Genomic DNA, 21,690 nt, shown 5'->3' with positions numbered 1-21,690 from the left:
AAGAAGTCTTGAGCCACGAGAAATAACAGGTACTGGGGGGAAAAGGGAAAGAGAATGGTTGGGGGTCTAGAGAGAGAAAATTGACAGGGGTTGGGGGGACAGGAAGAGAATGGTCAGCGGGCAGCGACAGCACAAATCCCACCTTTCCCAGGACCTCAGCAGTTACTTCTCAATATACACATGGCCATGGCAGCAGAATCATATAATCCCTGCAGGCTATTTGGCCCATCTAATTCACAGGAGAAAGTGAGGTCTGCAGATGCTGGAGATCAGAGCTGAAAATATGTTGAATTCCTGATGAAGGGCTTATGCCCAAAACATTGAATTTCTTGTTCCTTGGATACTGCCTGACCTGCTGCGCTTTTCCGGCAACACATTTTCAGCCATCTAATTCACACCAAACTTCCAAACAGCATCCCACCAGACCAACTCACCTACCATATAGCTCTGCAGCTCCCCATGGCTTACCCACCCTAAACTGCAGATTGTTGGACTGTGGGTAGAAACCGCAGCACCCAGAGCTAAACCATGCACAAAGTCCACACAGACAGTCCCCAAAGGCTGGAATCAAACCCAGGTCCCTGGCGATGTGAGGCAGCAGCACTAGCCACAGAGTCACTGTGCTGCCCATAGCTTTGGGGTTCTGCTTTGTCTTTGTAGCTTCTGACTGGCTGTCTCCTCCTGACATTGTTGGACCACACCCACTGCAGCCTCCCTTTCCCACTTCTCCAGCCCTAAGCATGTTGGTTCCTGAATCCTGGTGCCATCTGGCCTCCTGCTGCCAACTGCAGAGAACAGAGACGATTGTCACTATTCTGTCCCTTACCGTCACCTTTCTCTCCTCCCCCCCCCCCCCCCAACTTTGTTCTTCCTCCCACCACCCAGCCAGTTAACTTCTCCCCCCCTGCAGCCCTCTCTCAAATCCCCTTTACCTGCGTGATTCACACTCACACCCACCTGATCCTGTCCACTGACCCAATGAGAAGGCTCTGTCTGGAGATGAATGACCATTACCCGGAATAAAATGCTGGTTAACTTTTCCCCCTGATGTGTATGCAGCCTGGCTTCCAGCTCCAATTCTGAGCCGAAGGTCCTCCAGCATGTGTTTGCTCTCATCCAGAGCCTCCCACCTTCTGCAAAACAAAAGACAAGTCCCACCCTGTACTGTCCAATGCGTGTTGTGTAACTGCTCAATTGTTTTTAGTGGCTGAGCAGAGGCTGATAGCCAAGTTCGGAACCCATGAGGATGGTCTCAACAGGGACTTTGGGTGACCCCACTACATTATACACACTCTCTCTCACACAGTCACACAGACCCTCTCATATACACATGGTCTCTCAGACACACACATACAAACACACCCCACTCACACCCATGCACACGCCTTCTCAGAGGCTTATACTCCATCACACAGACAAACTTTACCAAGCATGCACACATGCAAACACATACACATGGGTCTATGGGGTGAATTTACATTTGCAGATACATTCAATGTGCACTTTCTGAGCAGAAATCGGCAGGTAGTCAATCCATGTATTATTTTCTAAATTCCTACTTTGGTAATAGAACCAGTCTGATTCAAGATTCGGATACAGACACACTCAAACTTCACACCTTTCATACATTGTGAGAGCTGAGCTGTCACCTATTTTTATAAAACCTTAAGTCATCTCGAGACTGTGACTTAAAAAGTGCTCTGGGATTTATACATTAATGAATCAAAACCTGCAACCCATTCTAAAAGATGAAAGACTTAACAGCAATCCAGGTTTTTTTCAATATATACTTTCTGTTCTATGACACTGATCTTTCGCTATAAATTCTGTGTCTTATGATCCTGCTCCACAGCTACCCGATGAAGGAGCAGCGCTCTGAAAGCTAGTGCGTCCAAATAAACCTATTGGACTATAACCTGGTGCTTTTTAACTTAACTATGATTTTTAATTTTACCCACCCCAGTCCAACACCGGCTCCTCCACATCGTTTTTAGTGAACACGGCCCACACCCTTTACTGCTGCCAGTAAACTTTACAATGCTGATGAAATGGTGCAGTAGCTGATGAAATGGTGCAGTACCTGCACTCCTGAAAAATTTACAATTTTTAACGATAGTAGCTACTCATTCACTGCTCCATCTGATACACAACATTGGAAACTTAGTGCAGGAGGCTGAAAGAAATGAGCAGCTTTAAAACAAAAACCATTTGGAGCTCAAAGCTGGTGCTTCAGCAGGTCAGAGGATTTGCTGAAGGCCTTCCCGCAGTTGGGACAGCTGAAGGGCCTTTCCCCTGTATGGACCCGCCGGTGGGTCAGCAGGGCAGAGGAATCACCGAAGGCCTGCCCGCAGTCAGGGCAGGAGAATGGCCTCTCCCCTGTGTGGACCCGCTGGTGCTTCAGCAGGTCGGAGGAATTGCTGAAGGCCTTCCCACACTCTGAGCAGCTGAAGGGCCTCTCCCCCGCCCGGACCCGCTTGCGGGTCAACAGAGTGGTGGAATTGCTGAAGGCCTTGCCGCACTCGGGGCAGCTGAATGGCCTCTCCCCAGTGTGGCTGCGCCGATAAGTCTCCAGGACAGACGGGGCATGAAAGCCTTTCCCACAATTATCACACTTCCATGGTTTCTCCATGGCTGAAGCTTCAGCTGTACACAAATATGTGTACAACCCCCTTCCCGCTGTGAATTCCTGTTTTCAGGCCATATAGCTGTTACACACTCCACGCTCAGTGCGCTGCGACACTAGGGTCTCTCATCTAGTCGCACTGATGCTGAAATAGTACTCAAACAAGAACCAAAAAGCTTGTTTCCTTCTCACAGAATCATAGTTGAAAATTGTTGCGGTCCTGATGGATTGGGTGACTGTCAGACATTGATGTCAAAGTGAGGACTGCAGTCGCTGGAGAGTCAGAGTCAAAAAGTGCAGCGCTGGAAAGGCACAGCAGGTCAGGCAGCATCCGAGGAGCAGGAGAGTCAATGTTTCCGGCATAACACTTACACCTGTTCATTTTGAAACTTCTGTCTTCAGATCTGCAAAAAGAAATTATAAAATTCATCACTGTCAGTGCAGGGTAGAAATTCAGAACAAGCAATTCTACTTTCTGCAGAATATTCTTTTCTTATTCCACAAAATTGAAAACACCATCCCACTCTGTCTCCCCCTCTGTTCTCACTCCGCTCTAACTAATTCTTACGGGGCAACCAACAAGGTGACTTTGTCACTGTATGAGTTCAAAATTAGTATGAAAGAAGTCTTCGATAAGTTGTTGGCACTGAGAAGATGACAAGGCACTGGGACTCAATGAAATGTATCCAAGGATCTTGAAGAAAAGGACGACAGAAATTGTGGGAGCACTCACCATAATTCAACAGTCTTCCATGGAATTGGAGGAAGTGACTGGAAAACTGCAAACATTATAGCCTTATTTAAGGAAGGTTGTAAAGATATACTCAGCAATTATAGGGCAGCCAGTTTAAATTTGGTGGAAAAGCAGAAATAGTTATTCTGGTCAAAATTAGTAGTCACATGGAGAAAGGTGGATTGATTAGGAAGAGTCAGCGTGGGATTGCTGAAGGGAACATTGCATTTCACTAACATGATGGTGTTTTTTGCAAAGTTACAGGCTTGACGAGGATAACACTTCAGCTCTCCTCTTTGTTATCTATCCTGGCTGTCCTAGGGAGTCTGGTACCCCTCCAGCCTTGACGTTAGGCTGAATTTGAGGGGTTTAAAGCACCAAAGTGTGACTTCAAATTACTTGGCTGCACGGGGTCTCAGTTTTGCTATCGTATCTCTCCCATAAAGGCTGACAGAACAGGCTGTGTACAGGAGTCTGCTGGGCACCACCTTCATTCATCAAAAGGGAAAGAGCTAATGATTCAGCACCTCAGTAAATCTTGAGGCAGTCTTGGCTCCTATGCACATGTTGGGATGCATGTAAGGAGATGTTTATATTTTGCTTCTGTACTGAGAATTCATAAATTGAAGCCAGTGTACATTTTTAAAATATTCAAGATTAAAAGAGGAGATCAATATTATACAACAATCCAACAACCCCGTCCCAAGACAACATGTGCCTGACTCTCACAAAGCTGGCGGCCGGTTGCCCGGGCAACCCGAGAGCTCCTTCCCCGGTGAAGTAAACACTGGGCCTGTGGGGCTTTTATTCGCGGCCTGCGGCCTCCCCCTAGGAGTTTATAAACTCCCCAGTCTCCCTCCTCCCGCGGTTCCCAATCCTACCCTGTCTCACTGTCTCCTCTCCCCGGGGGCAGGAGCCAGGTCTTGGCGCTCGGACCTGGCGACCTCCCCGGGATGTTTCTGAAACCTGGTCCTGTTCTGAAGAAGGATCCCCGGACCCGAAACACGTCCTCACATTTCTCTCAACACGAGCTGCCGGACCTGCTCAGCTTTTCCAGCGGTTTCTGTTCTTGTTCCTTCAGCCGCCGGCGCCATTCCTCTCCCACACTCAGTAACACTGTCTTTGTCCCATTGCACATGCGCCAACTGACAGAGGGAGGGCGTCCCACCTGGTGACGTCATCAGCCGCCGAGGGGGCGCGGTTGGAGGAATCCTCCAAGAATTCGGAGACAATGGGGGCGGGGCGATCATTTTTCCCGCCCCCAGCCACTTGAAAGGTGGGTTTCTTTAAAGTTTGAATGTAGTTTTCTTTCAATTTTCAGAAATGTTATTCCAGACCTCTGGAAGGCTGAAGCATTGAGAAACTTGCAAACATAAACAAAAGGATACGAATAAAATTCATAAAAATAGGTAAGGCAAATTACGAAATAATTCCAGCACAAAATATCAAACAGAATAGCAAGAGCTTCTATTGGTGTGCTGAAGGGAACAAAATCGCTGAAACCGCTGAGTTAATAGGGGAACACTGAACTAGCAGAGCTGCTAAATCAAAACTTTCATCAGCTTTCACATTGGAGGACAGCAATACTATCCTTATTGGAACAGGCAAGTCAGAGGCTGTAGAAAGGGTAGAACTTAAACAATCAACGTTGACATGTACACTATCAGGATTGAGGGCGGACAGGTCCCCTGAGCCTAATGGCCCACATTCTAATGTACTAAAGCAAGTGGCGGTAGAGATAGTGGCTTCGTTAGTTACAATATTCCAAAATTCCTTGGACATAAGAAAGATTAATTGACTTTATTTAAGACTGAGATGGGTAGATTCTTGATTGTCAAGGTGATCAATGGTTACGGGGAGAAAGCGCCAGACAGGAGTTGACTTCAGCCGTGATTGGATGATGGAGCAGACTTGCTGGGCTGAATGGCCTCATTTCTGCTCTGATATCTTATGATTCCACTGGAGTGGAAAAATGCTAATGTAACACCTGTATTCAAAAAGGGAGCGAGGCAATATGTGAGAAATTGCAGACCAGTTAGTTCAACATGTGTTGATGGGAAGTTGTTAGGATCAATTATCAAGGAAGCAATATCAGGATGTTTGGAAAGTCAAAACTCTTCAGATAGCTCCTTTCAAACTACTACCGTTAAGAAGGTCAAGAGCAGCAGTTACATGGCAGACCATTACCTGCAAGTTCTCTTCAAAGACACTCACCGTTGGAGCAGCACACACATTTCAACACACGGAGATTACAAAGATAAAGATGGGAGAAACCATTGGAGAGATTTGAAGACTAAAATGAGAATTTTAAAATTTGGTTGTTGCTTGAATGGGCACTAGTACAGGTCAGTGGTCACATGAGCCATAGAGGAATGAGAATTGTTGCTATGAAACAAGAGCAAAGTCTGAGATGATTTCAAGTTTCCAGAAGGGCAAATGCGTAAAATTATTGATTGCAGCATTGAAGTAGTCCAGCCTGGAGGTAAGGAAGAGACAAAAGATGATTCCAGCAGCAGCAGCTACTTTGAGAATGGGACTGGCTCGAATAAGATGACAGAGGCGGATACAGGAGGCTTTGTGCTGGCACAGGTCAGAAGCTCCTCTCAGAATCCAATGTAGCAAGTTATGAACACAGAAACAGACCCTTATCCGAGGATGGATGCGGTGTCCCTACATTGGACAGGCAGAAAACTAGCCACTAGGATATATGAACATCAACTAGCCACAAAAAGACATCACCCACTATCCCTAGTATCCTTACATATACATGAGGAAGGACACCTTCAGACAATAGCGAGGCTGTGATTAACAAGAAGACTAGACTCCTACTGGTCCTGCAGTACTCATCATTGGTCCATCAAAACAATGTAGTGCCGTTTTTGCGGACAGCTACAAGCATGCACGTTTTTTTTTGCTGACACCGAGGAGCACGCGTAGTAGACTCTGTGGAGATGGGGTTACTGACAGTTTCTCACTGTCCAAAGGCCAATGTGAGAAAAAAAGATCGAGCCACAATGACCACCAACACACTCCCGCCCCGCCACACCCACCCTTCCCCCCCCCCCCCCCCCCCCCCGAGCTTGACATCTTAACATGTGCGCCTTGCTATTTTTGCTAATCACTTTACTCCACCTCTCATGATTTTATATATCTCATTAAGGTCACCCCTCAACCTCCTCTGCTCTAGTGAAAGAAGTCTCAGCCTCTCCTTATAACTCAAACCCTCCAGTCCTGGCAAATCTTTTCCGAACCCTCTCCAATAGTATTCTTCCTATAACAGGACAAACTGTACTCAGTACTCCAATAGTGGCCTCACCATCATCCTGTATAACCTCAACATTATGTCCCAACTCCTATACTCAATGGTGTGAACAATGAAGGCAAGTGTGCTAAATGCCTTCTTAGCCACCCAGTCTACCAATGGTGCAACTTTCAAACTACGATGTACCTGAACACCCCCAGATCTCTCTGTTCCACAATACAACCCAGGGCTCTCCCATTAACTGTACAAGTCCTGCACTGCTTTGTTTTAGCAAAATGCAAACTCTCACTTTTATCCATACCTCTCAAACACACACTGTCAGACATACACACACCCCAACACTCTCAACTCCTGAGGCTTATACTCCAACACACCCACACTTTACGAAGCATGGTACGCGCACTCTGATGCACAAGGTCACATGCATGCATACACAGATATATATAAAATCTATGGGGTGAATTTGCATTTGCAGAATTACATTTGCAGATACATGCAATTTTGCTCAAAAAGCACATAATTTGCAGACAGTTAATGCAGGCAGCCAATCCATGTAGTATTTTATAAATTCCTACTTTAGAAATGATACCACTCTGATTCAAGATTGGGATACAGACAGACTCAAACCTCACATCTGACATGCATTGTCTGAGCTGAGAAGTCACCTATTTTTATAAAACCTTATGTCATCATGAGATTGTAACTTAAAAGAAATTCTGGAATTTATACATTAAGGAAACCTGCAACCCATTCGAAAAGATGAAAGACTTAACAGCAATCTATGTTTGTTCAATATAGCCTATCAGTTGCATGACTCTGTGATCCTTTCCTATAAAATCTGTGTGTTATGATCCTGCTCCACAGCTACCTGATGATGGAGCAGCGCTCCGAAAGCTAGTGCTTTCAAATAAATGTGTTGGACTATAACCTGGTGTTGCGTGATTTTTAACTTTATCCACCCCAGTCCAAGACCGGCTCCTCAAAACAGTTTCTAGCGAACGCATCCCACACCTCCCAGTGCTGCCAGTAAACGTTACAATGCTGATGAAATGATACAGTACCTGCACTCCTGAAAAATTTACAATTTTTAATGATACAAGCTCCTCATTCACTGCTCCATCTGATACACAACATTGGAAACTTAGTGAAGCTGAAAGAAATGAGCAGCTTTAAAACAAAAATCACTTGGAGCTCACAGCTTTCAATGTGAGTCTGAGCCCGATGGTAAGTTCAGGTAACCTTTATTGTGACCCAAGTTTGTTACAGCTTCAGATCCCCTCAGCAAAATGGCATAGAAAAAAGTAACTGATATGTTTTTAAACAGCTCAAGGTCAAAACCCACACACTTCCTCCCACGTTCTTTACTATTGGTCAGCACCTAGTTATCCCTTTGTAACTGGAAAAAGTGAGGACTGCAGATGCTGGAGACCAGAGCTGAAAACATGTTGCTGGAAAAGCGCAACAGTTCAGGCAGCATCCAAGGAGCAGGAGAGTCGACATTTCGGACATGAGTCCTTCTTCAGGAATTCCTGAGTTTTGGTTTTCTTCACCACCAAAAATGGTTTCATCGTTAAATACAGAACTCCAGGTTTCTGACCGAATTCCAATTCCGCCATCTTCCGTGGCAGGATTTGCCGGAACTCGGTTGTGAGTCCAGTTGATAATGGCACTAGGCCATCGTTCCTTCAAACCCCTGCGATGACAAATGAACTCGCTGGTGCCTCCGCAGGAGGGAGGAGCAGGTAAAGGCCTTCCTGCACTTGAGGCAACTGAAGGGCCTCTCCCCCGTGTGAACCCGCCGGTGGGTCTGAAGATTAGAGGAATCGCTGAAGGCCTTCCTGCACTTGGGACAACTGAAGGGTCTCTCCCCCGTGTGGACCCGCCGGTGGGTCTGGAGATTAGAGGAATCGCTAAAGCCCTTCCCGCACTCGGGGCACCTGAAAGGCCACTCCCCGGTATGGACTAGCTGATGCCTCAGCAGGGCAGAGGAATCGCTGAAAGCTTTCCAGCACTCGGGGCAGCTGAAGGGCCTCTCCCCAGCATGGAGCAGCTGGTGCTTCCGCAAGGTGCCCACTTGACTGAATCTCTTCCCACACTCGGGACAGCTGAAGGGCCTCTCCCGCGTGTGGACACGCCGGTGGATCAGAAGGTGGGAGGAATTGCTGAAGGCCTTCCCGCATTCTGGGCAGGGGAATGGCCTCTCTCCAGTGTGGACCCGCTGGTGAGTCAGCAGGATGGAGGCCCGGGTAAAGCCCTTCCCACACTCAGGGCACCTGAATGGCCTCTCCCCCGTATGGCGCCGCTGGTGCCTCAGCATGGAGGAAGCCTGGGTAAAACCCTTCCTGCACTCGGGGCAGGAGAATGGCCTCTCCCCCGTGTGGACCTGCTGGTGCCTCAGCAGGGTGGAGGCCTGGGTAAAACCCTTTCTGCACTCTGTGCAGGAGAATGGCCTCTCCCTGGTGTGACTGCGCTGATGAATCTCCAGGGCAGACGGGACACGGAAGCCTTTTCCACAGTCGCCACACTTCCACGGTTTCTCCACAGGGCGAGATTCCTCGGGATTCTCCATGGCCAAAGCTTCACCTGCACACAAACATGTGTATAGCCCCTCCCCGCCGTGAATTCCTCGTTCCAGGCCGTATCACTCATCCATGCTCCACACTCAGTGCGGTTCAACAGTCGGGTCTCTCATCCAGTCCCACTGATGCTGAAAATGTACTGAAACAGGAACCAAAAAGCTTTGCTCCTTCTCACAGAATCTAAGTTGAAAATTGCTGAGGTCCTGATGGATTGAGTGACTGTCAGATATTGATGTCAAAGCAAGGATTGCAGATGCTGTACAGTGAGTCGAGAAGTGTGCTGGAAAAGCACATCAGGTCAGGCAGCATCTGAGGAGCAGGAGTGTTGATGTTTTGGGCAGAAGTCCTTCATTTGTTGATTTGAAACTTCTATCTTCAAATACTCTGTGAAAAGAGATTATAAATGTCATCACTGTCAGTCCAGAGTAGAAACTCAGAACAAGCAATTCTACTTTCTGCAGAATATTATTTTCTTTTACTATTCCACAAAATTGAAAGCACCATCCCACTCTCTCCCTCTGTTCTCACTCCATTCTAACTAATTCTCCTGAAGGTACTGATTCAGGATCTTACAGGGGCAGAGAAGCAAAAATATCAAGACTGACATCTCTCTGAAGTTTGGATGACTCCACCTGAAAGCTAATATCTTCCACGACATTGGGATGCTGCTGAGAGCGAGCAGGTCTAATTTTGGGAAGCAAACAAAAATGTTAATTCAGGGTTAACCCGCCATGCAGCTTCTTGAGGAACAACCAGACACGAAATGGTTAACGCCCTCAGGAAGAGGGGAACAAAATGAGACATCAAGGCATTAACACTGACACCAGAGAGAAACTGAACATACAGATGTGGCAAACATTAGTGGCAAGCCAGAGTCATAGAGATATACAGCACAGAAACAGACCCTTCAGCCAAACTCTTCCAGATATCCTAAATTAATTGAGTTGCATTTGCCAGCACTTGGCCCATAAGCCTCTGAACCCTTTCTATTCATACACCCATCCAGATGTCTTTTACATGCTGGAATTGTACCAACCTCCATCACTTCCTCTAGCAACTCATTCCAAACATGCACCAGACTCTGTGTGAAAAATTTGCCCCTTCTTATGCTTTTAAATGTCCACCCCACCCACCCTCACCCTAAACCTTGGTACTATCTAGTCCTGGACTCCCCGTCCCAGGTAAAAGACCTCGTCTATTTACCCGATCCACATCACTGATGATTTTAAGGTCACCCCTCAGACTCTGCCGCACTAGGGAAAACAACCCCATCCTATACTTCCATCTTCACTCACCCGAGCAATTAAGATTCACACTTGAGTTTGCTCCCTCCCTGGATTCACTCCAGTTGCTCAAGTGAACAAAGGTCCCTCCCTTCTCTCTCTTGCCCCCAGGATGAAGAGTTGCCCAGACGGAAAGAGTTTCACTCTGAAACTGACAGGGCCACTTCCGCGTTGTGACATCAATAGTGATTCACAAGGACGGACCCAGGCCAACACTCAGCCCCCGCACTGCACCGGCTCCGGACGCCGGCGTGGGACTGACCTGCATTACGCCTGCTCCGGAGGGACGACAGCATCCGGCTGACCCTTACTGCGCCTGCTCCGGATGGACAGCATCCGGCTGGCCCTCACTGCGCCTACTCCAGACAGCCGGCGTCCGGCTGACCCTCACTGCGCCTGCTCCGGACGGACGGCATCCGGCTGGCCCTCACTGCGCCTACTCCAGACGGCCAGCGTCCGGCTGACCCTTACTGCGCCTGCTCCGGATGGACAGCATCCGGCTGGCCCTCACTGCGCCTACTCCAGACAGCCGGCGTCCGGCTGACCCTCACTGCGCCTGCTCCGGACGGACGGCATCCGGCTGGCCCTCACTGCGCCTACTCCAGACGGCCAGCGTCCGGCTGACTCTTACTGCGCCTGCTCCGGATGGACAGCATCCGGCTGGCCCTCACTGCGCCTACTCCAGACAGCCGGCGTCCGGCTGACCCTCACTGCGCCTACTGCGGTCGGACGGCATCTGGCTGGCCCTCACTGCGCCTGCTGCGGTCGGTGTCAGACTGACCCGCATTCCGTCCGCTCCAGACGGCCGCCGCAGGACCTGCGCTGCCCTGCACAGTTGGGAAAATCTCTTCCCTTCAACAAATCCCCATAGTGTGGAAGCAAGCAATTCGGCCCAACGAGTCCACACCCATTCCTCTACATTCACCCTCTGACTAATCCACCCGAACCGGAGGGCAGAACTAGAAGGCATAGGTTTAGGGTGAGAGGGGAAAGATATAAAAGAGACCTAAGGGCAACCTTTTCACAAAGAGGGTGGTATGTGTACGGAATGAGCTGCAAGAGGAAGAGGTGGAGGCTAGTACAATTGCAACTTTTGAAAGGGATCTGGATGGAATATATGAATAGCAAGGGTTTGGAGGGATATGGGCTGGCTGTGGGAAGGTGGGACTAGATAGGTTGGGATATCTAGTCAGCATGGACAAGTTGGATCGCAGGGTTAGTTTCTGTGCTGTACATCTCTATGACTCTATTTCAGCTCAGACAATACATGAAAGGTGTGAGATCAGAGCCTGTCTATCCTAACCTTGAGTCAGGCTGGTTCTATTTTCAAAGTTGAATTTACATAATACTACATGTATTGATTGCCTGGAGATTGTTCATTTTAGGAGCAAAATAGAATGTATCGGCAAATATAATGCTGCAAACACAAATTCACTGCCATGGACTTGTGTCTACACACACACGCACGAGAGAAATAAAAAGTCTATTTCTGTGCTGCATATCACACAGACATTGAGATAACAGATGCTTTATTTCTGTGGTTACAAATGTTGTTGTAATTTATAGCTGGGTACTAATAGTATATGTAAGGGACAGAATTCCTCAAAATAGGGCACTATAAGAAACCTGGGAGAACCCTATTCTGGTTTACTTATTAGTGAAAAACATTAAGCACAAGTATCTATTTATTTCTAATTTTGTTTCGTTTTTCTTGTTTGATTCCCTGCTCTGACAACACTGTATCTGAATGGTTGACAGGTTGAGATGGTGGGTTGGGTCTCAATTGACTTCAATGTTTTGTTGTTCCAAATGGTGTAAAATGGGTGTCAAAGCTTCAGCAGAAATCCAGCAGAGCTGACAGACCGACATCTTATTCTTAGCGAACAGGGAGATCAACAGAGGAGAGAGAAATCAGGACCTGAAATCTGAGCTGACACCAGACTACCCTGGGATCAATGCTTTGATTAGCAGTGCCAACCCTCGACCTTTACCTAGCTTCCCATTTGACTAACCCCTCAATATTAAGGATACAATCCTTGTCATCCTGAAGCTGGGTTAGCCATGGGAAATGCAGGGTTATAGTTCCATAGTAATAAAAGCAGGAGTAGGCCATTTGTCCTGTCAGGCCTACTCTGCCATTCATTAAGATCATGGCTGATCGGTTCACCATCGCTATTCCTCCTCCCTGCATTGTCAAAGCTACCCTTAATTCACCAACCATGCAATAACCCATCCAACTGTGTCTTGAATATACTGAAGTGGCCTCTACTGCTTCACTGGGCAGAGAATTCCATAGATTTGCTACTCTCCAGGAAAAATAGTTCCTCCTCATCTTTGTTTGAAAGCTACTCCCCCTAATCTTGAGGTCTAGTCTCACCCAACAGCAACGAATTCCCACTTTCCACCAAAATCTGGGATAGACAGACTCACTCAGTTGTTTGCTCTTAAATGAAAGATTTCACTGTTACAACTTCTGCTCCCAGTCAGGGCAAAACATCTTTGACAGCTGCTCTGAAAGTCCAGTCTTCACAACCACACTTGTGAATCATTCTTCTCTCACCTCAAATATGCACCGTCTAGTTTTGGACCGCACCATCCTGGGGAAAAGATCTTGGGTATTCACCCTATTCATGCCCGTTACAAACGTCAATAAGGTCACCCCTCAGTCTCTGATGCTCCAGGGAAAATATCCCTGGCCTATTCTGCCTCTCCCAGTAGGTCAAACCCTCCAACTCTGGCAACAGCCTTGTAAATCTTTTCAAACCTCTTTCAAAGTTTCACAACATCTTTCCTATATCAAGGAGACCAGAATTGAATGCAGTGTTCCAAAAGTGGCCCAACCAATTTCGTGTACAGCGGCCACATGAACACCCAACTCCCATACTCAATGTTCTGACCAATAAAGGAAAGCATACCAAACGCCTTCTTTACTATCCTAGCTACCCAAGACTCCACTTTCAAGGAATTATTAACCTGCACTCCAAGGTCTTTGTTCAGCAACACTCCCCTTAACTGTGTCAGTTCTGCCTGGATTGCTTGACCAAAATGCAACTCCTCACATTTGTCAGAATTAAACTCCATCTCCCACTCCTTGGCCCAATGACCCATCTGCTCAATTCCCATTTATAGCAAACTCTCTTTCCTCTCTTATTGCCTCGAAGCTGAAAATCTCCATCCCACACACTCCCTCCATTCTCACTTTGCTGAACCTAATTCCTGCTGCATCTCATCCTGAAGGATCTGGTTCATGCTGATACACAGACCCACACTCTAATTGAAACATACAGAATACTGAATGGCCTGGACAGACTGGACATTGGGAAGATGTTTCCATTGGTAGGAGAGACAAGAACCTGAAGGCACAGCCTTAGAGTAAAGGGAAGGCCTTTTGGAACAGAGATAAGGAGAAACTTCTTCAACCAGAAAGTGGTGAATCTTTGGAATTCATTGTCACAGCAGCTTGTAAAGGACAGGTCATTGAGAATATTTAAGATGGAGGTAGACAGGTTCTTGAGTATCAAGGGGATCAAGGGTTATGGGGAGAAAGCGGGAGAATGGGGCTGAGAAACTTATCAGCTGCGATTGTGTGCTATCAGCAGAATGGTCTAATATCAGCTCCTATGTCTTATGGTCTCTTGCTGTCCTGGACACAGAGGGTGAGAATTGGAGCAGGACTAGGACATTTGGTCTTTCTAGCCTGAACCAGTATTGCACCGATCATAACTGGATATGAAAATACCTACATTTTGGTGGATAGGCTGGGACATTTTTCAGTGGAATATAGGAGGTTAAGAGGTGACCTTACTGAGGTTGATTAAATCATGACCGATATAGCTAACGTGAATGGCAGGTGTCCTTTCCCTTGGGTGGGTGTTTCAAGATGAGGGAGCAAATTTTGAAGGAGAGAGGAGAAAGATTTGAAAGACATGAGGGACACTATTTTTCATTTTACACAGAGAGTGGTTCATGTGTGGAATGAATGTTCAGAGGAAGTGGTGGATGCAGATGCAGTTATAGCATTTAAAGGACATTTGGATAAGTATCTGAATAGGAAAGATTCAGAGGATATGGACCAAATACTGGCGGGTGGGACTAGTTTAGTTTGAGAACATAGTCAGCATGGACTAGTTGGACTGAAGGGTCTGTTTCTGTGCTGCCTGACACTGTAACAGTTCTATACTGGTCTTGAAACCATTTTCTTGACATTCCCCATAAACATCCATTTCATTGTTGTTCAAAATATCAGATGAACTCAGCAGTGAATACGTTCAATGACCCCCTAACTGCAGGAAGACATCCCCACTTCTGAACTCAATTCCTCTTGCTAATATACCACTTGCCTTGCTGATTGCTTGCTGCACCTGTCTGACAACTGGCAGTGACTGGTGCAGAAGGACACTGAGGTCCCATTGTACATCTACACATCATCCTTCATGAAGGGCTTGTGCCCAAAACATCAACTCTCATGCTGCCTGACCAGCTGTACTTTTCCGATGCCACACTGCGACTCTGATCTTCAGATTCTGCAATCCTCACCTTCTCCACATCCCAATGTATTACATTTAAAAACGCACCTCTTTTCTGCTTTTTTTTGCCACAACAAAGGCTATAGCTTCACATTGAGGTACTGCATTTGCCATGTGTTTGCCAACTGTGACACTGACCTTGTCCAACATTTCCAGAGTCTGTCTGCACCCCAGAGAATCACTCCCTTTCCTTTCAGCTGCTGCAAATCAACACTACATGAACAGGGATATCGGCTGGGTGCTGGCAAGCAGGACTAGATTAGGTTGCAATATCTGGCCGACATGGACGAGTTGGACCGAAGGGCCTGTTTCCGTACTGTCCATCTCTATGACTATAATTGAACACCAAAATGAAAACTAAATGGAAAAGGGGGTGAGAAAAGAAAGTGCTGTACTCACAGACGTTAGACAGAAGGAAGTTACAGTCTGGGGTGAAGCTCAATCTTCACAGCAGCGACAAAACCTTATGCTCCTCCTTCTGCATTCAGACAATCAGGGTGCTCTAACTGGCAGGAGGACCAATCTCCATCCGGTCCTCCAGGCTTTACCATTGGTCTATCTACAGGAAGTCGCGTGCAGATCTTCGGACTTCGAGGAGCATGCGTACTACTTTGCTGACACGGGTGAGCATGCGCTTTCCTCGCTGACACCTCGGAACATGCGCAGTGTGCGCTTTGGTGACCACTGTTACTGACAGATGTAAAGAATCGAAAGGCCAAAAGGAGAAAAAAACGGCTGGAGCCACAATTTTATTTTTCCCGGTGGCTCGACGTTTTATTCTTTTTGCATTTTGTCTGGCTGCTCAACTTTTGTAAGTCTTTTCACCAGGGCAGATGAAGTTGTAAACTAGAGGGCATCGGTTTAAGGTGAGGGGAGAAAGATTTAAAATGGTCCGAAGAGGCAACTTTTTCGCACAGAGGGTGGTGTGTGTACGGAATGAACTGCCAGGCGAAGTGGTGGAGGCTGGTGCATTTACAATGTTTAATAGGAGTCTGAATAGGAAGGGTTTAGAGGGATGTGTTAAGTTCGGATATGGCTAGATCAGTTAAATTCCCTACAGTGTGGAAACAGGCCCTTCAGCCCAACGAGTCCACACCAACCCTCCGAAGAGTAACCCACCCAGACCCATTTCTCTCTGACTAATGCACCTAACACAATGGGCAATTTAACATGGACAATTAACCTGACATGCACATTCTTGTTCTGTGGGAGGAAACCGGAGCACTCTGAGGAAACCCACGCAGACACGGAGAACGTGCAAATTCCACACTGACAGTCACCCGAGGCTGGAATCGAACATGGAACTTTGGTGCTGTGAAGCAGCAGTGCTAACTACTGAGCCACCGTGCTGTCATTCAAGTAAATTTCTCCTCGGGGGAGGACGGACAATCAAGAGTCAACCATACTGCTATGGGTCTGAAGTCACATGTAGGCCAGACTGGGTAAAGAATGCAGCTAGGACAACTGAGTGAATCCTTTCCCACAATGGCAATTTCCTTCCCTAAAAAGGATATGAGTGAATCAGATGTCTTTTACCCCAACTAATTCAAAAGATTACATTAGTTTTGGTTCCTTCATATGTAAATCCCACAACTTTTCGAAAGTTACATTCTCAAGATAGCTCTAACAATCGGTGCCATCTCAGCTCAGATAATGCATTGAAAGTATGAGGTTAAAGTCTGTGTTCCAATATTTCTATCCTACCCATGCCCCTTATTTTATAATCCCCTATAATGTCACCCCTCAGCTTCCGACGATCCAGGGAAAACAGCCCCAGACTTTTCGGCCTCTCAATATAGCTCAAATCCTCCAACCTTGGGAACATCCTTGTAAATCTTTTCTGAATCATTTCAAGTTTTATAACATTCTTCCAATAGGAAGGAGACCAGAATTGTCCACAATATTCCAAAAGTGGCCTAACCAAAGTCCTGTACAGCCGCAACACGACCTCCCAACTCTTATAGTGAATGCTCTGACCAAAAAAGGAAGGCATACCAAACATGTTCTTCATTATCTTATCTACCTGTTTCAAAGGGAGACTCCCTCCGGGCAACATCTGGGAACAAAGCATTGTCTCCCTCTTTCCATTCCTTATCCGGGGGCGGTGGGGCGGGGGGGGGGGGCGGGGTATGGACTCGCCCACACTGGGGAAGCAACATCAGTATTCACCCTATCCATACCACTCATGATTTTTTTAACCTCTATAAGGTCACCCCTCAACTTCTGAGGCTTCAAAGAAAACCAGTCCCAGCCGATTCATCCTCTCTCTTTACCTCAAACCCTTCAACCCTGGCAACTTTTTCTGAATCGTTTAAGTGTTAAATCCTTCCCAAAGCAGAGAGACTGGAGCTGAACATAGTATTCCAGAAATAGCCTCAATTATTTGGGATATCTGGTCAGCATGGACGTGTTGGTCTGAAAGGTCTGTTTCTGTGCAGTGGAGTTTTATGGCTCTATGGTCGGGACATAACCCATGTCTACATTCCCCCCTCCATCCTGCCACTTGTTGTGTGGTTCAAACCATGGATCTCAGTTGGTCACCAGACTCTGACAATGTCCAAATACCTTGAGGCATTTCTCACATAAGCTACCAGGATTGTAGCCGCAGTAAGAAACTTTATTTTTCCTAATTTTAATTGTCCAACCTTCAGCACTGGAAGAGCTCTCTCTTTTACTCATGTAATCATCCTGACAGTCTCACTGGGAAGGGAGAAAGTGGAGCCAATTTTATACGGGGCAGATTTCGTCACAGACTCAGAGGAGGCGAGGACTGCAGATACTAGAAATTCAGGGTCAAAATATATGGCACTGGAATGTAATGTAGGGCTTATGCTCGAAACATCAACTCTCCTGCCCCTCGGATGCTGCCTGACCTGCTGTACTTCTTATAGTGCCACACTTTCCAACTCAGATTTCTTCAAAGAGTCAAACATTTCAGGTATATACTTCCTGATGTCACTGCATGTCCCAAATTGTTAAGAGCCTCTTAATAGATGCTCAACTGACCAGTAAATGTGTGCTATCTTGAATACTAATGCAAGTCACACCTACATAAAGAATTTCAAAACTCTCTACTCAGTGTGGCTGAAGAGGTGTCTCAGCAGATGGGATGACCGACTGAAGGCCTTCCCACACACTGAGCAGGTAAATGGTCTTTCCCCGGTGTGAACACACTGGTGTATCTGCGGGGCGGAGGAATCTGTGCTCCCTGCAGGTAGAGCAGGAGAATGGCTTCTCACTGGTGTGAATGTGCTGGTGAGTTAGCAGAGAAGTCGAATGGGTGAAGACCTTCTCACACACTGAGCAAATTAATGGCTTCTCCCCGGTGTGAACCCGCCGGTGAGTCACTAGGTGGATAGGTGAGCGAATGCCTTCCCATACACTGAGCAGGTGAATGGCCTCTCCCCGGTGTGGCCACGATGATGGGAATCAAGCAGACACAGGAATTTGAATTCTTTCCTGCAATCCTCACATTTCCATGGTTTCTCCATCACGTGGAAGTCCTGGTCTCTCTCCAGGTTTGACAATCAGTTGAAAGACCACTCACACATGGAATATGTTCTGTCTCTTGTCACTGCAAATGGGATGTTGCTATTTCAGGCTGTGTATCCGCTTAGTGCTCTTCCCACAGTCAGTTCACTGGGACACTCTCACTCAGGTCTGTGTGCCTCAGTCTCACTGATGTTTGAAACCTTTGGAAGCAGACAGGGCAACAGAGAAATAAAAAATCCTGAGAGATTCAAAGGCTGATGATGATTGTCTCTATCAGATCTTGTTTTGATATTTCTGGCTGCAATTCCTTCCCTTTCTCATATCCTGTAAAAGGAGATTACAGGAAGCATCACTATCTGCACAGGATAGAAATTCAAAACAGACAATTCTGGTTGCTGTGGAACCCTAGGTCTGAATATCGTGCATAGGTTGAAGCACTTTATCCACATCTGCCCTGTCAAGATCCCACAGGATGTTTATAAAACCTTTGACCAAAATAATCCATTCAGCCCATTGAATCTGCTCCACCATTTACTACCATAATGTCTAATATTATGATCCAAAAACCCACATTCAAGCCTTATTATTGATTCCCTTATTGACTAAAATTCTGCCCACCATCTGCCTTGACTTTACTTAGTGATAGAAATTCAATAGCCCTGTCAATCATTACCCTCTGAGAGAAGATATCCACCTCATCTCCATAATAAATATGCAAACACTTAAGATGAGAGGCTATTCCTTCTGGACTCTCCCACAAATGAACACTACCTTTTTGGCAACTAACCTTTCAGGCCCACTAAGATTCTGATATTTATTCATTAAGATCTCCTCTCATTCTTCAAAACTCGAACGAATGCTCAACTAAGCTTCTCAACATTGCATCATTAGCAAACACGTCAATTCCCAGGATTAATTTTGAGAACGCTCTCTCACCAGCTTCCAATGTTTCTGTCATGTCCTCTACTTCGAGGGACCAGAAGTAGAAAACACACAAGTTACAGCATAATAAAAGAATGATAAAGAATAGACATTTTTCTAGCAGCAATTCGAAGTTGTGCAAAAAATTTCAGATAGAAAAAGAGTCCAATCATACAGTGTTAAGGAGTCAGATGGCTTGGGGGAAGAAACTGTTGCACAATCTGGTCGTGAGAGACTGAATTGGGAGGTGGGTTGGGGGGTCTGGGAAGTTGGAGTTCCTCGCTGCCACATAATTTTGTGCCTCAAACTATGCATAAAAAGTTGTTCAACTCATCCAGCAGTGGGGAGGCACCACCAGCACAACCAGACAATGCTGTTCGGTGGGTCATGATGGCCTGGATGGCCTTCCACACGCTCAGTTTATCACTGCTGTCCTGAAAGTGGCTCTGTATTTTTTGTGTGTATGCACATTTTGACTCTTTGACGCCCGGGGCAGGTTGGCCCTCACTGTTGTTAGGCCCACCTTGTCATCTGCTATGAAGGTAGAATCACAGGTCCTCAGCACTGCACACACCTTTGCAGTCATTCATGGCTTCTGGTTGGGGCAAGAAGTGATGGTCTTGGACAAAATGACACCGTCAATACACTTGCTAACGTAGGAAATAGCTGACACCATGTACTCCTCTAAATTGATGGAATCGCTATCATTTGTCATCTCCCTGAACACCCACCAGTCAGTGCGCTCAAAACAGTCTTGAAGAGCAGAAATGGCTCCACCTGGCCTGGTTTTACCTGCTTCAGAACCGGTCTGACACGCCTGTATACTGGGATTAGCATAACAGAGATGTGCTCTGAGGAGCTTAGGTAGGGCCGGGATATCAGTTTAACCCCAGAATGAGAAAAGAAATTGAAAAGGATGCGAAGGGTGTAGAAAGAAAGTGCCGTACTCACAGATGTTGGACAGAGGAAGGAAGTTGCAGTCTGGGCTGAAGCTCTATCTTCATTCAGAGAAGTAGTAGCAGCTTCCCGAGCTCATTTAGACAATAGGTGAGCTCTGATTGGCAGGAGGACCAGACTCCTTTCTGGTTCTCCAGGGTTTGCAATTGGTCAGTCGACAAGTATGGTTCATGTCTTTGTGCGACGTACGGACCAAAAGGACCTAGAACACAGCAACATGACCAGTCGGCGCTGCGATTCCTATTGGCTCCTTCAGGACGCCCCGCCCTCCATCGTGAACGTCACAACGCGGGTCGAGGCCAGTTTCAGAGGGAAACTCCCTCCCTCTGGGAAACATCTATGAACAAATCAATGTCTCCCCTTTCCATTCGTCATCCTGGCTTGGAGACGGGGAATGAGAGGGGAAGGTGTAAAACTATTCAATATAGCAGCTGGAAAAAGAGAAAGTGAATCAAATAGAAGGGGTTTCAGATTCTCTCAGTCTCTCAAGGCTTTCAGATCCGCAAGGCATTTATCAGGACTGGAACTTGAGAAGGGACAGAGATCTATCGAGTGTTATTAAATGGTGATATATTCAATGTGCTAGCCTCTGAGATTCAAATACAATTATCTGTTGTATTTTTGTCCTTTAGCTATGTCATATACTTCCAATTATAGAATTATTGAAGGGAACAGTAAGTGACCATTGGACAGAGACCTCCCAATTCATATACTCAATGCTCTGACCAATATAAAGCTACTTTCTCTGGAGTGTCAGAGGGTGAGGGGTGACATTATACAGGTTTATAAAATCATGAGGGGCATGGATAGGGAAAATAGACAAGGTTTTTTTTCCCCTGGATGGGGGAGTCCAGAACTAGCAGGCATAAGTTTACGGTGAGAAAAGCGACCTAAGGGGCAACTTTTTCACGCAGAGGGTGGTGCAGGTATGGAATGCGCTATTAAAGGAAGTGGTGGAGGCTGCTACAATGACAACATTCAAAATGGCATCTGGATGGGTGTATGAATAGGAAGGGTTCGAGAGATATGGGCCAAGTGCTGGCAAATGGGACTAGTTTAGGTTTGGATGTCTAGTCAGCATGGACAATTTGGAATGAATGGTCTGTTTCCGTATGTACATCTCCATGCTTCTAAGGCTCTATGACTCTCCCTAGAGCTCAAACTCTCCAGGCCTGGCAACATCCTTGTGCATCTTTTCTGAAACCTTTCAACTTTAACATCCTTCTGACAGCAAGAAGGCCAGAATTGAACACAATATTTCAGAAGTGGCCTCACCAATTTGGGATAACTGGTCAGCATGGATGAGTTGGACGG

At 46.6% G+C, this 21,690-nt stretch overlaps 2 protein-coding genes across 6 annotated transcripts; both read right to left on the bottom strand.

Moving 5' to 3' along the window:
- Positions 1 to 899: 899 nt before the first annotated feature.
- On the bottom strand, positions 900 to 4,496 carry LOC132808673 (zinc finger protein 664-like). Of its 3 annotated transcripts, none has more exons than XM_060822188.1 (2): positions 4,371 to 4,496; positions 900 to 3,027 (listed from the first exon to the last, which is right to left on the bottom strand). In XM_060822188.1, exon 2 carries the CDS (start codon positions 2,627 to 2,629, stop codon positions 2,216 to 2,218), a length of 414 nt encoding a protein of 137 aa, XP_060678171.1. In that variant the 5' UTR covers positions 2,630 to 3,027; positions 4,371 to 4,496; the 3' UTR covers positions 900 to 2,215. The 3 variants fall into 3 exon arrangements, with proteins under 3 accessions (XP_060678171.1, XP_060678172.1, XP_060678173.1); XM_060822189.1 differs by having other exon boundaries at positions 4,397 to 4,496; XM_060822190.1 differs by lacking the exon at positions 4,371 to 4,496 and adding an exon at positions 4,238 to 4,364.
- A 3,194-nt stretch (positions 4,497 to 7,690) lies between these two features.
- Positions 7,691 to 15,479, bottom strand: LOC132808675 (zinc finger protein 239-like). Of its 3 annotated transcripts, none has more exons than XM_060822191.1 (2): positions 15,406 to 15,479; positions 7,691 to 9,581 (listed from the first exon to the last, which is right to left on the bottom strand). In XM_060822191.1, exon 2 carries the CDS (start codon positions 9,185 to 9,187, stop codon positions 8,288 to 8,290), a length of 900 nt encoding a protein of 299 aa, XP_060678174.1. In that variant the 5' UTR covers positions 9,188 to 9,581; positions 15,406 to 15,479; the 3' UTR covers positions 7,691 to 8,287. The 3 variants fall into 3 exon arrangements, with proteins under 3 accessions (XP_060678174.1, XP_060678175.1, XP_060678176.1); XM_060822192.1 differs by lacking the exon at positions 15,406 to 15,479 and adding an exon at positions 10,743 to 10,772; XM_060822193.1 differs by lacking the exon at positions 15,406 to 15,479 and adding an exon at positions 10,493 to 10,614.
- Positions 15,480 to 21,690: the final 6,211 nt, after the last annotated feature.

Source organism: Hemiscyllium ocellatum, assembly GCF_020745735.1.
Source record: "Hemiscyllium ocellatum isolate sHemOce1 chromosome 27 unlocalized genomic scaffold, sHemOce1.pat.X.cur. SUPER_27_unloc_9, whole genome shotgun sequence".
Lineage (NCBI taxonomy): Eukaryota > Metazoa > Chordata > Chondrichthyes > Orectolobiformes > Hemiscylliidae > Hemiscyllium > Hemiscyllium ocellatum.
This window is presented reverse-complemented; position numbering and strand designations above follow the sequence as displayed.

Coding starts and splice junctions, on each gene's coding strand:
- LOC132808673 (XM_060822188.1), bottom strand. CDS start 2,629: ATGGAGAAACCATGGAAGTGTGATAATTGTGGGAAAGGCTTTCATGCC.
- LOC132808675 (XM_060822191.1), bottom strand. CDS start 9,187: ATGGAGAATCCCGAGGAATCTCGCCCTGTGGAGAAACCGTGGAAGTGT.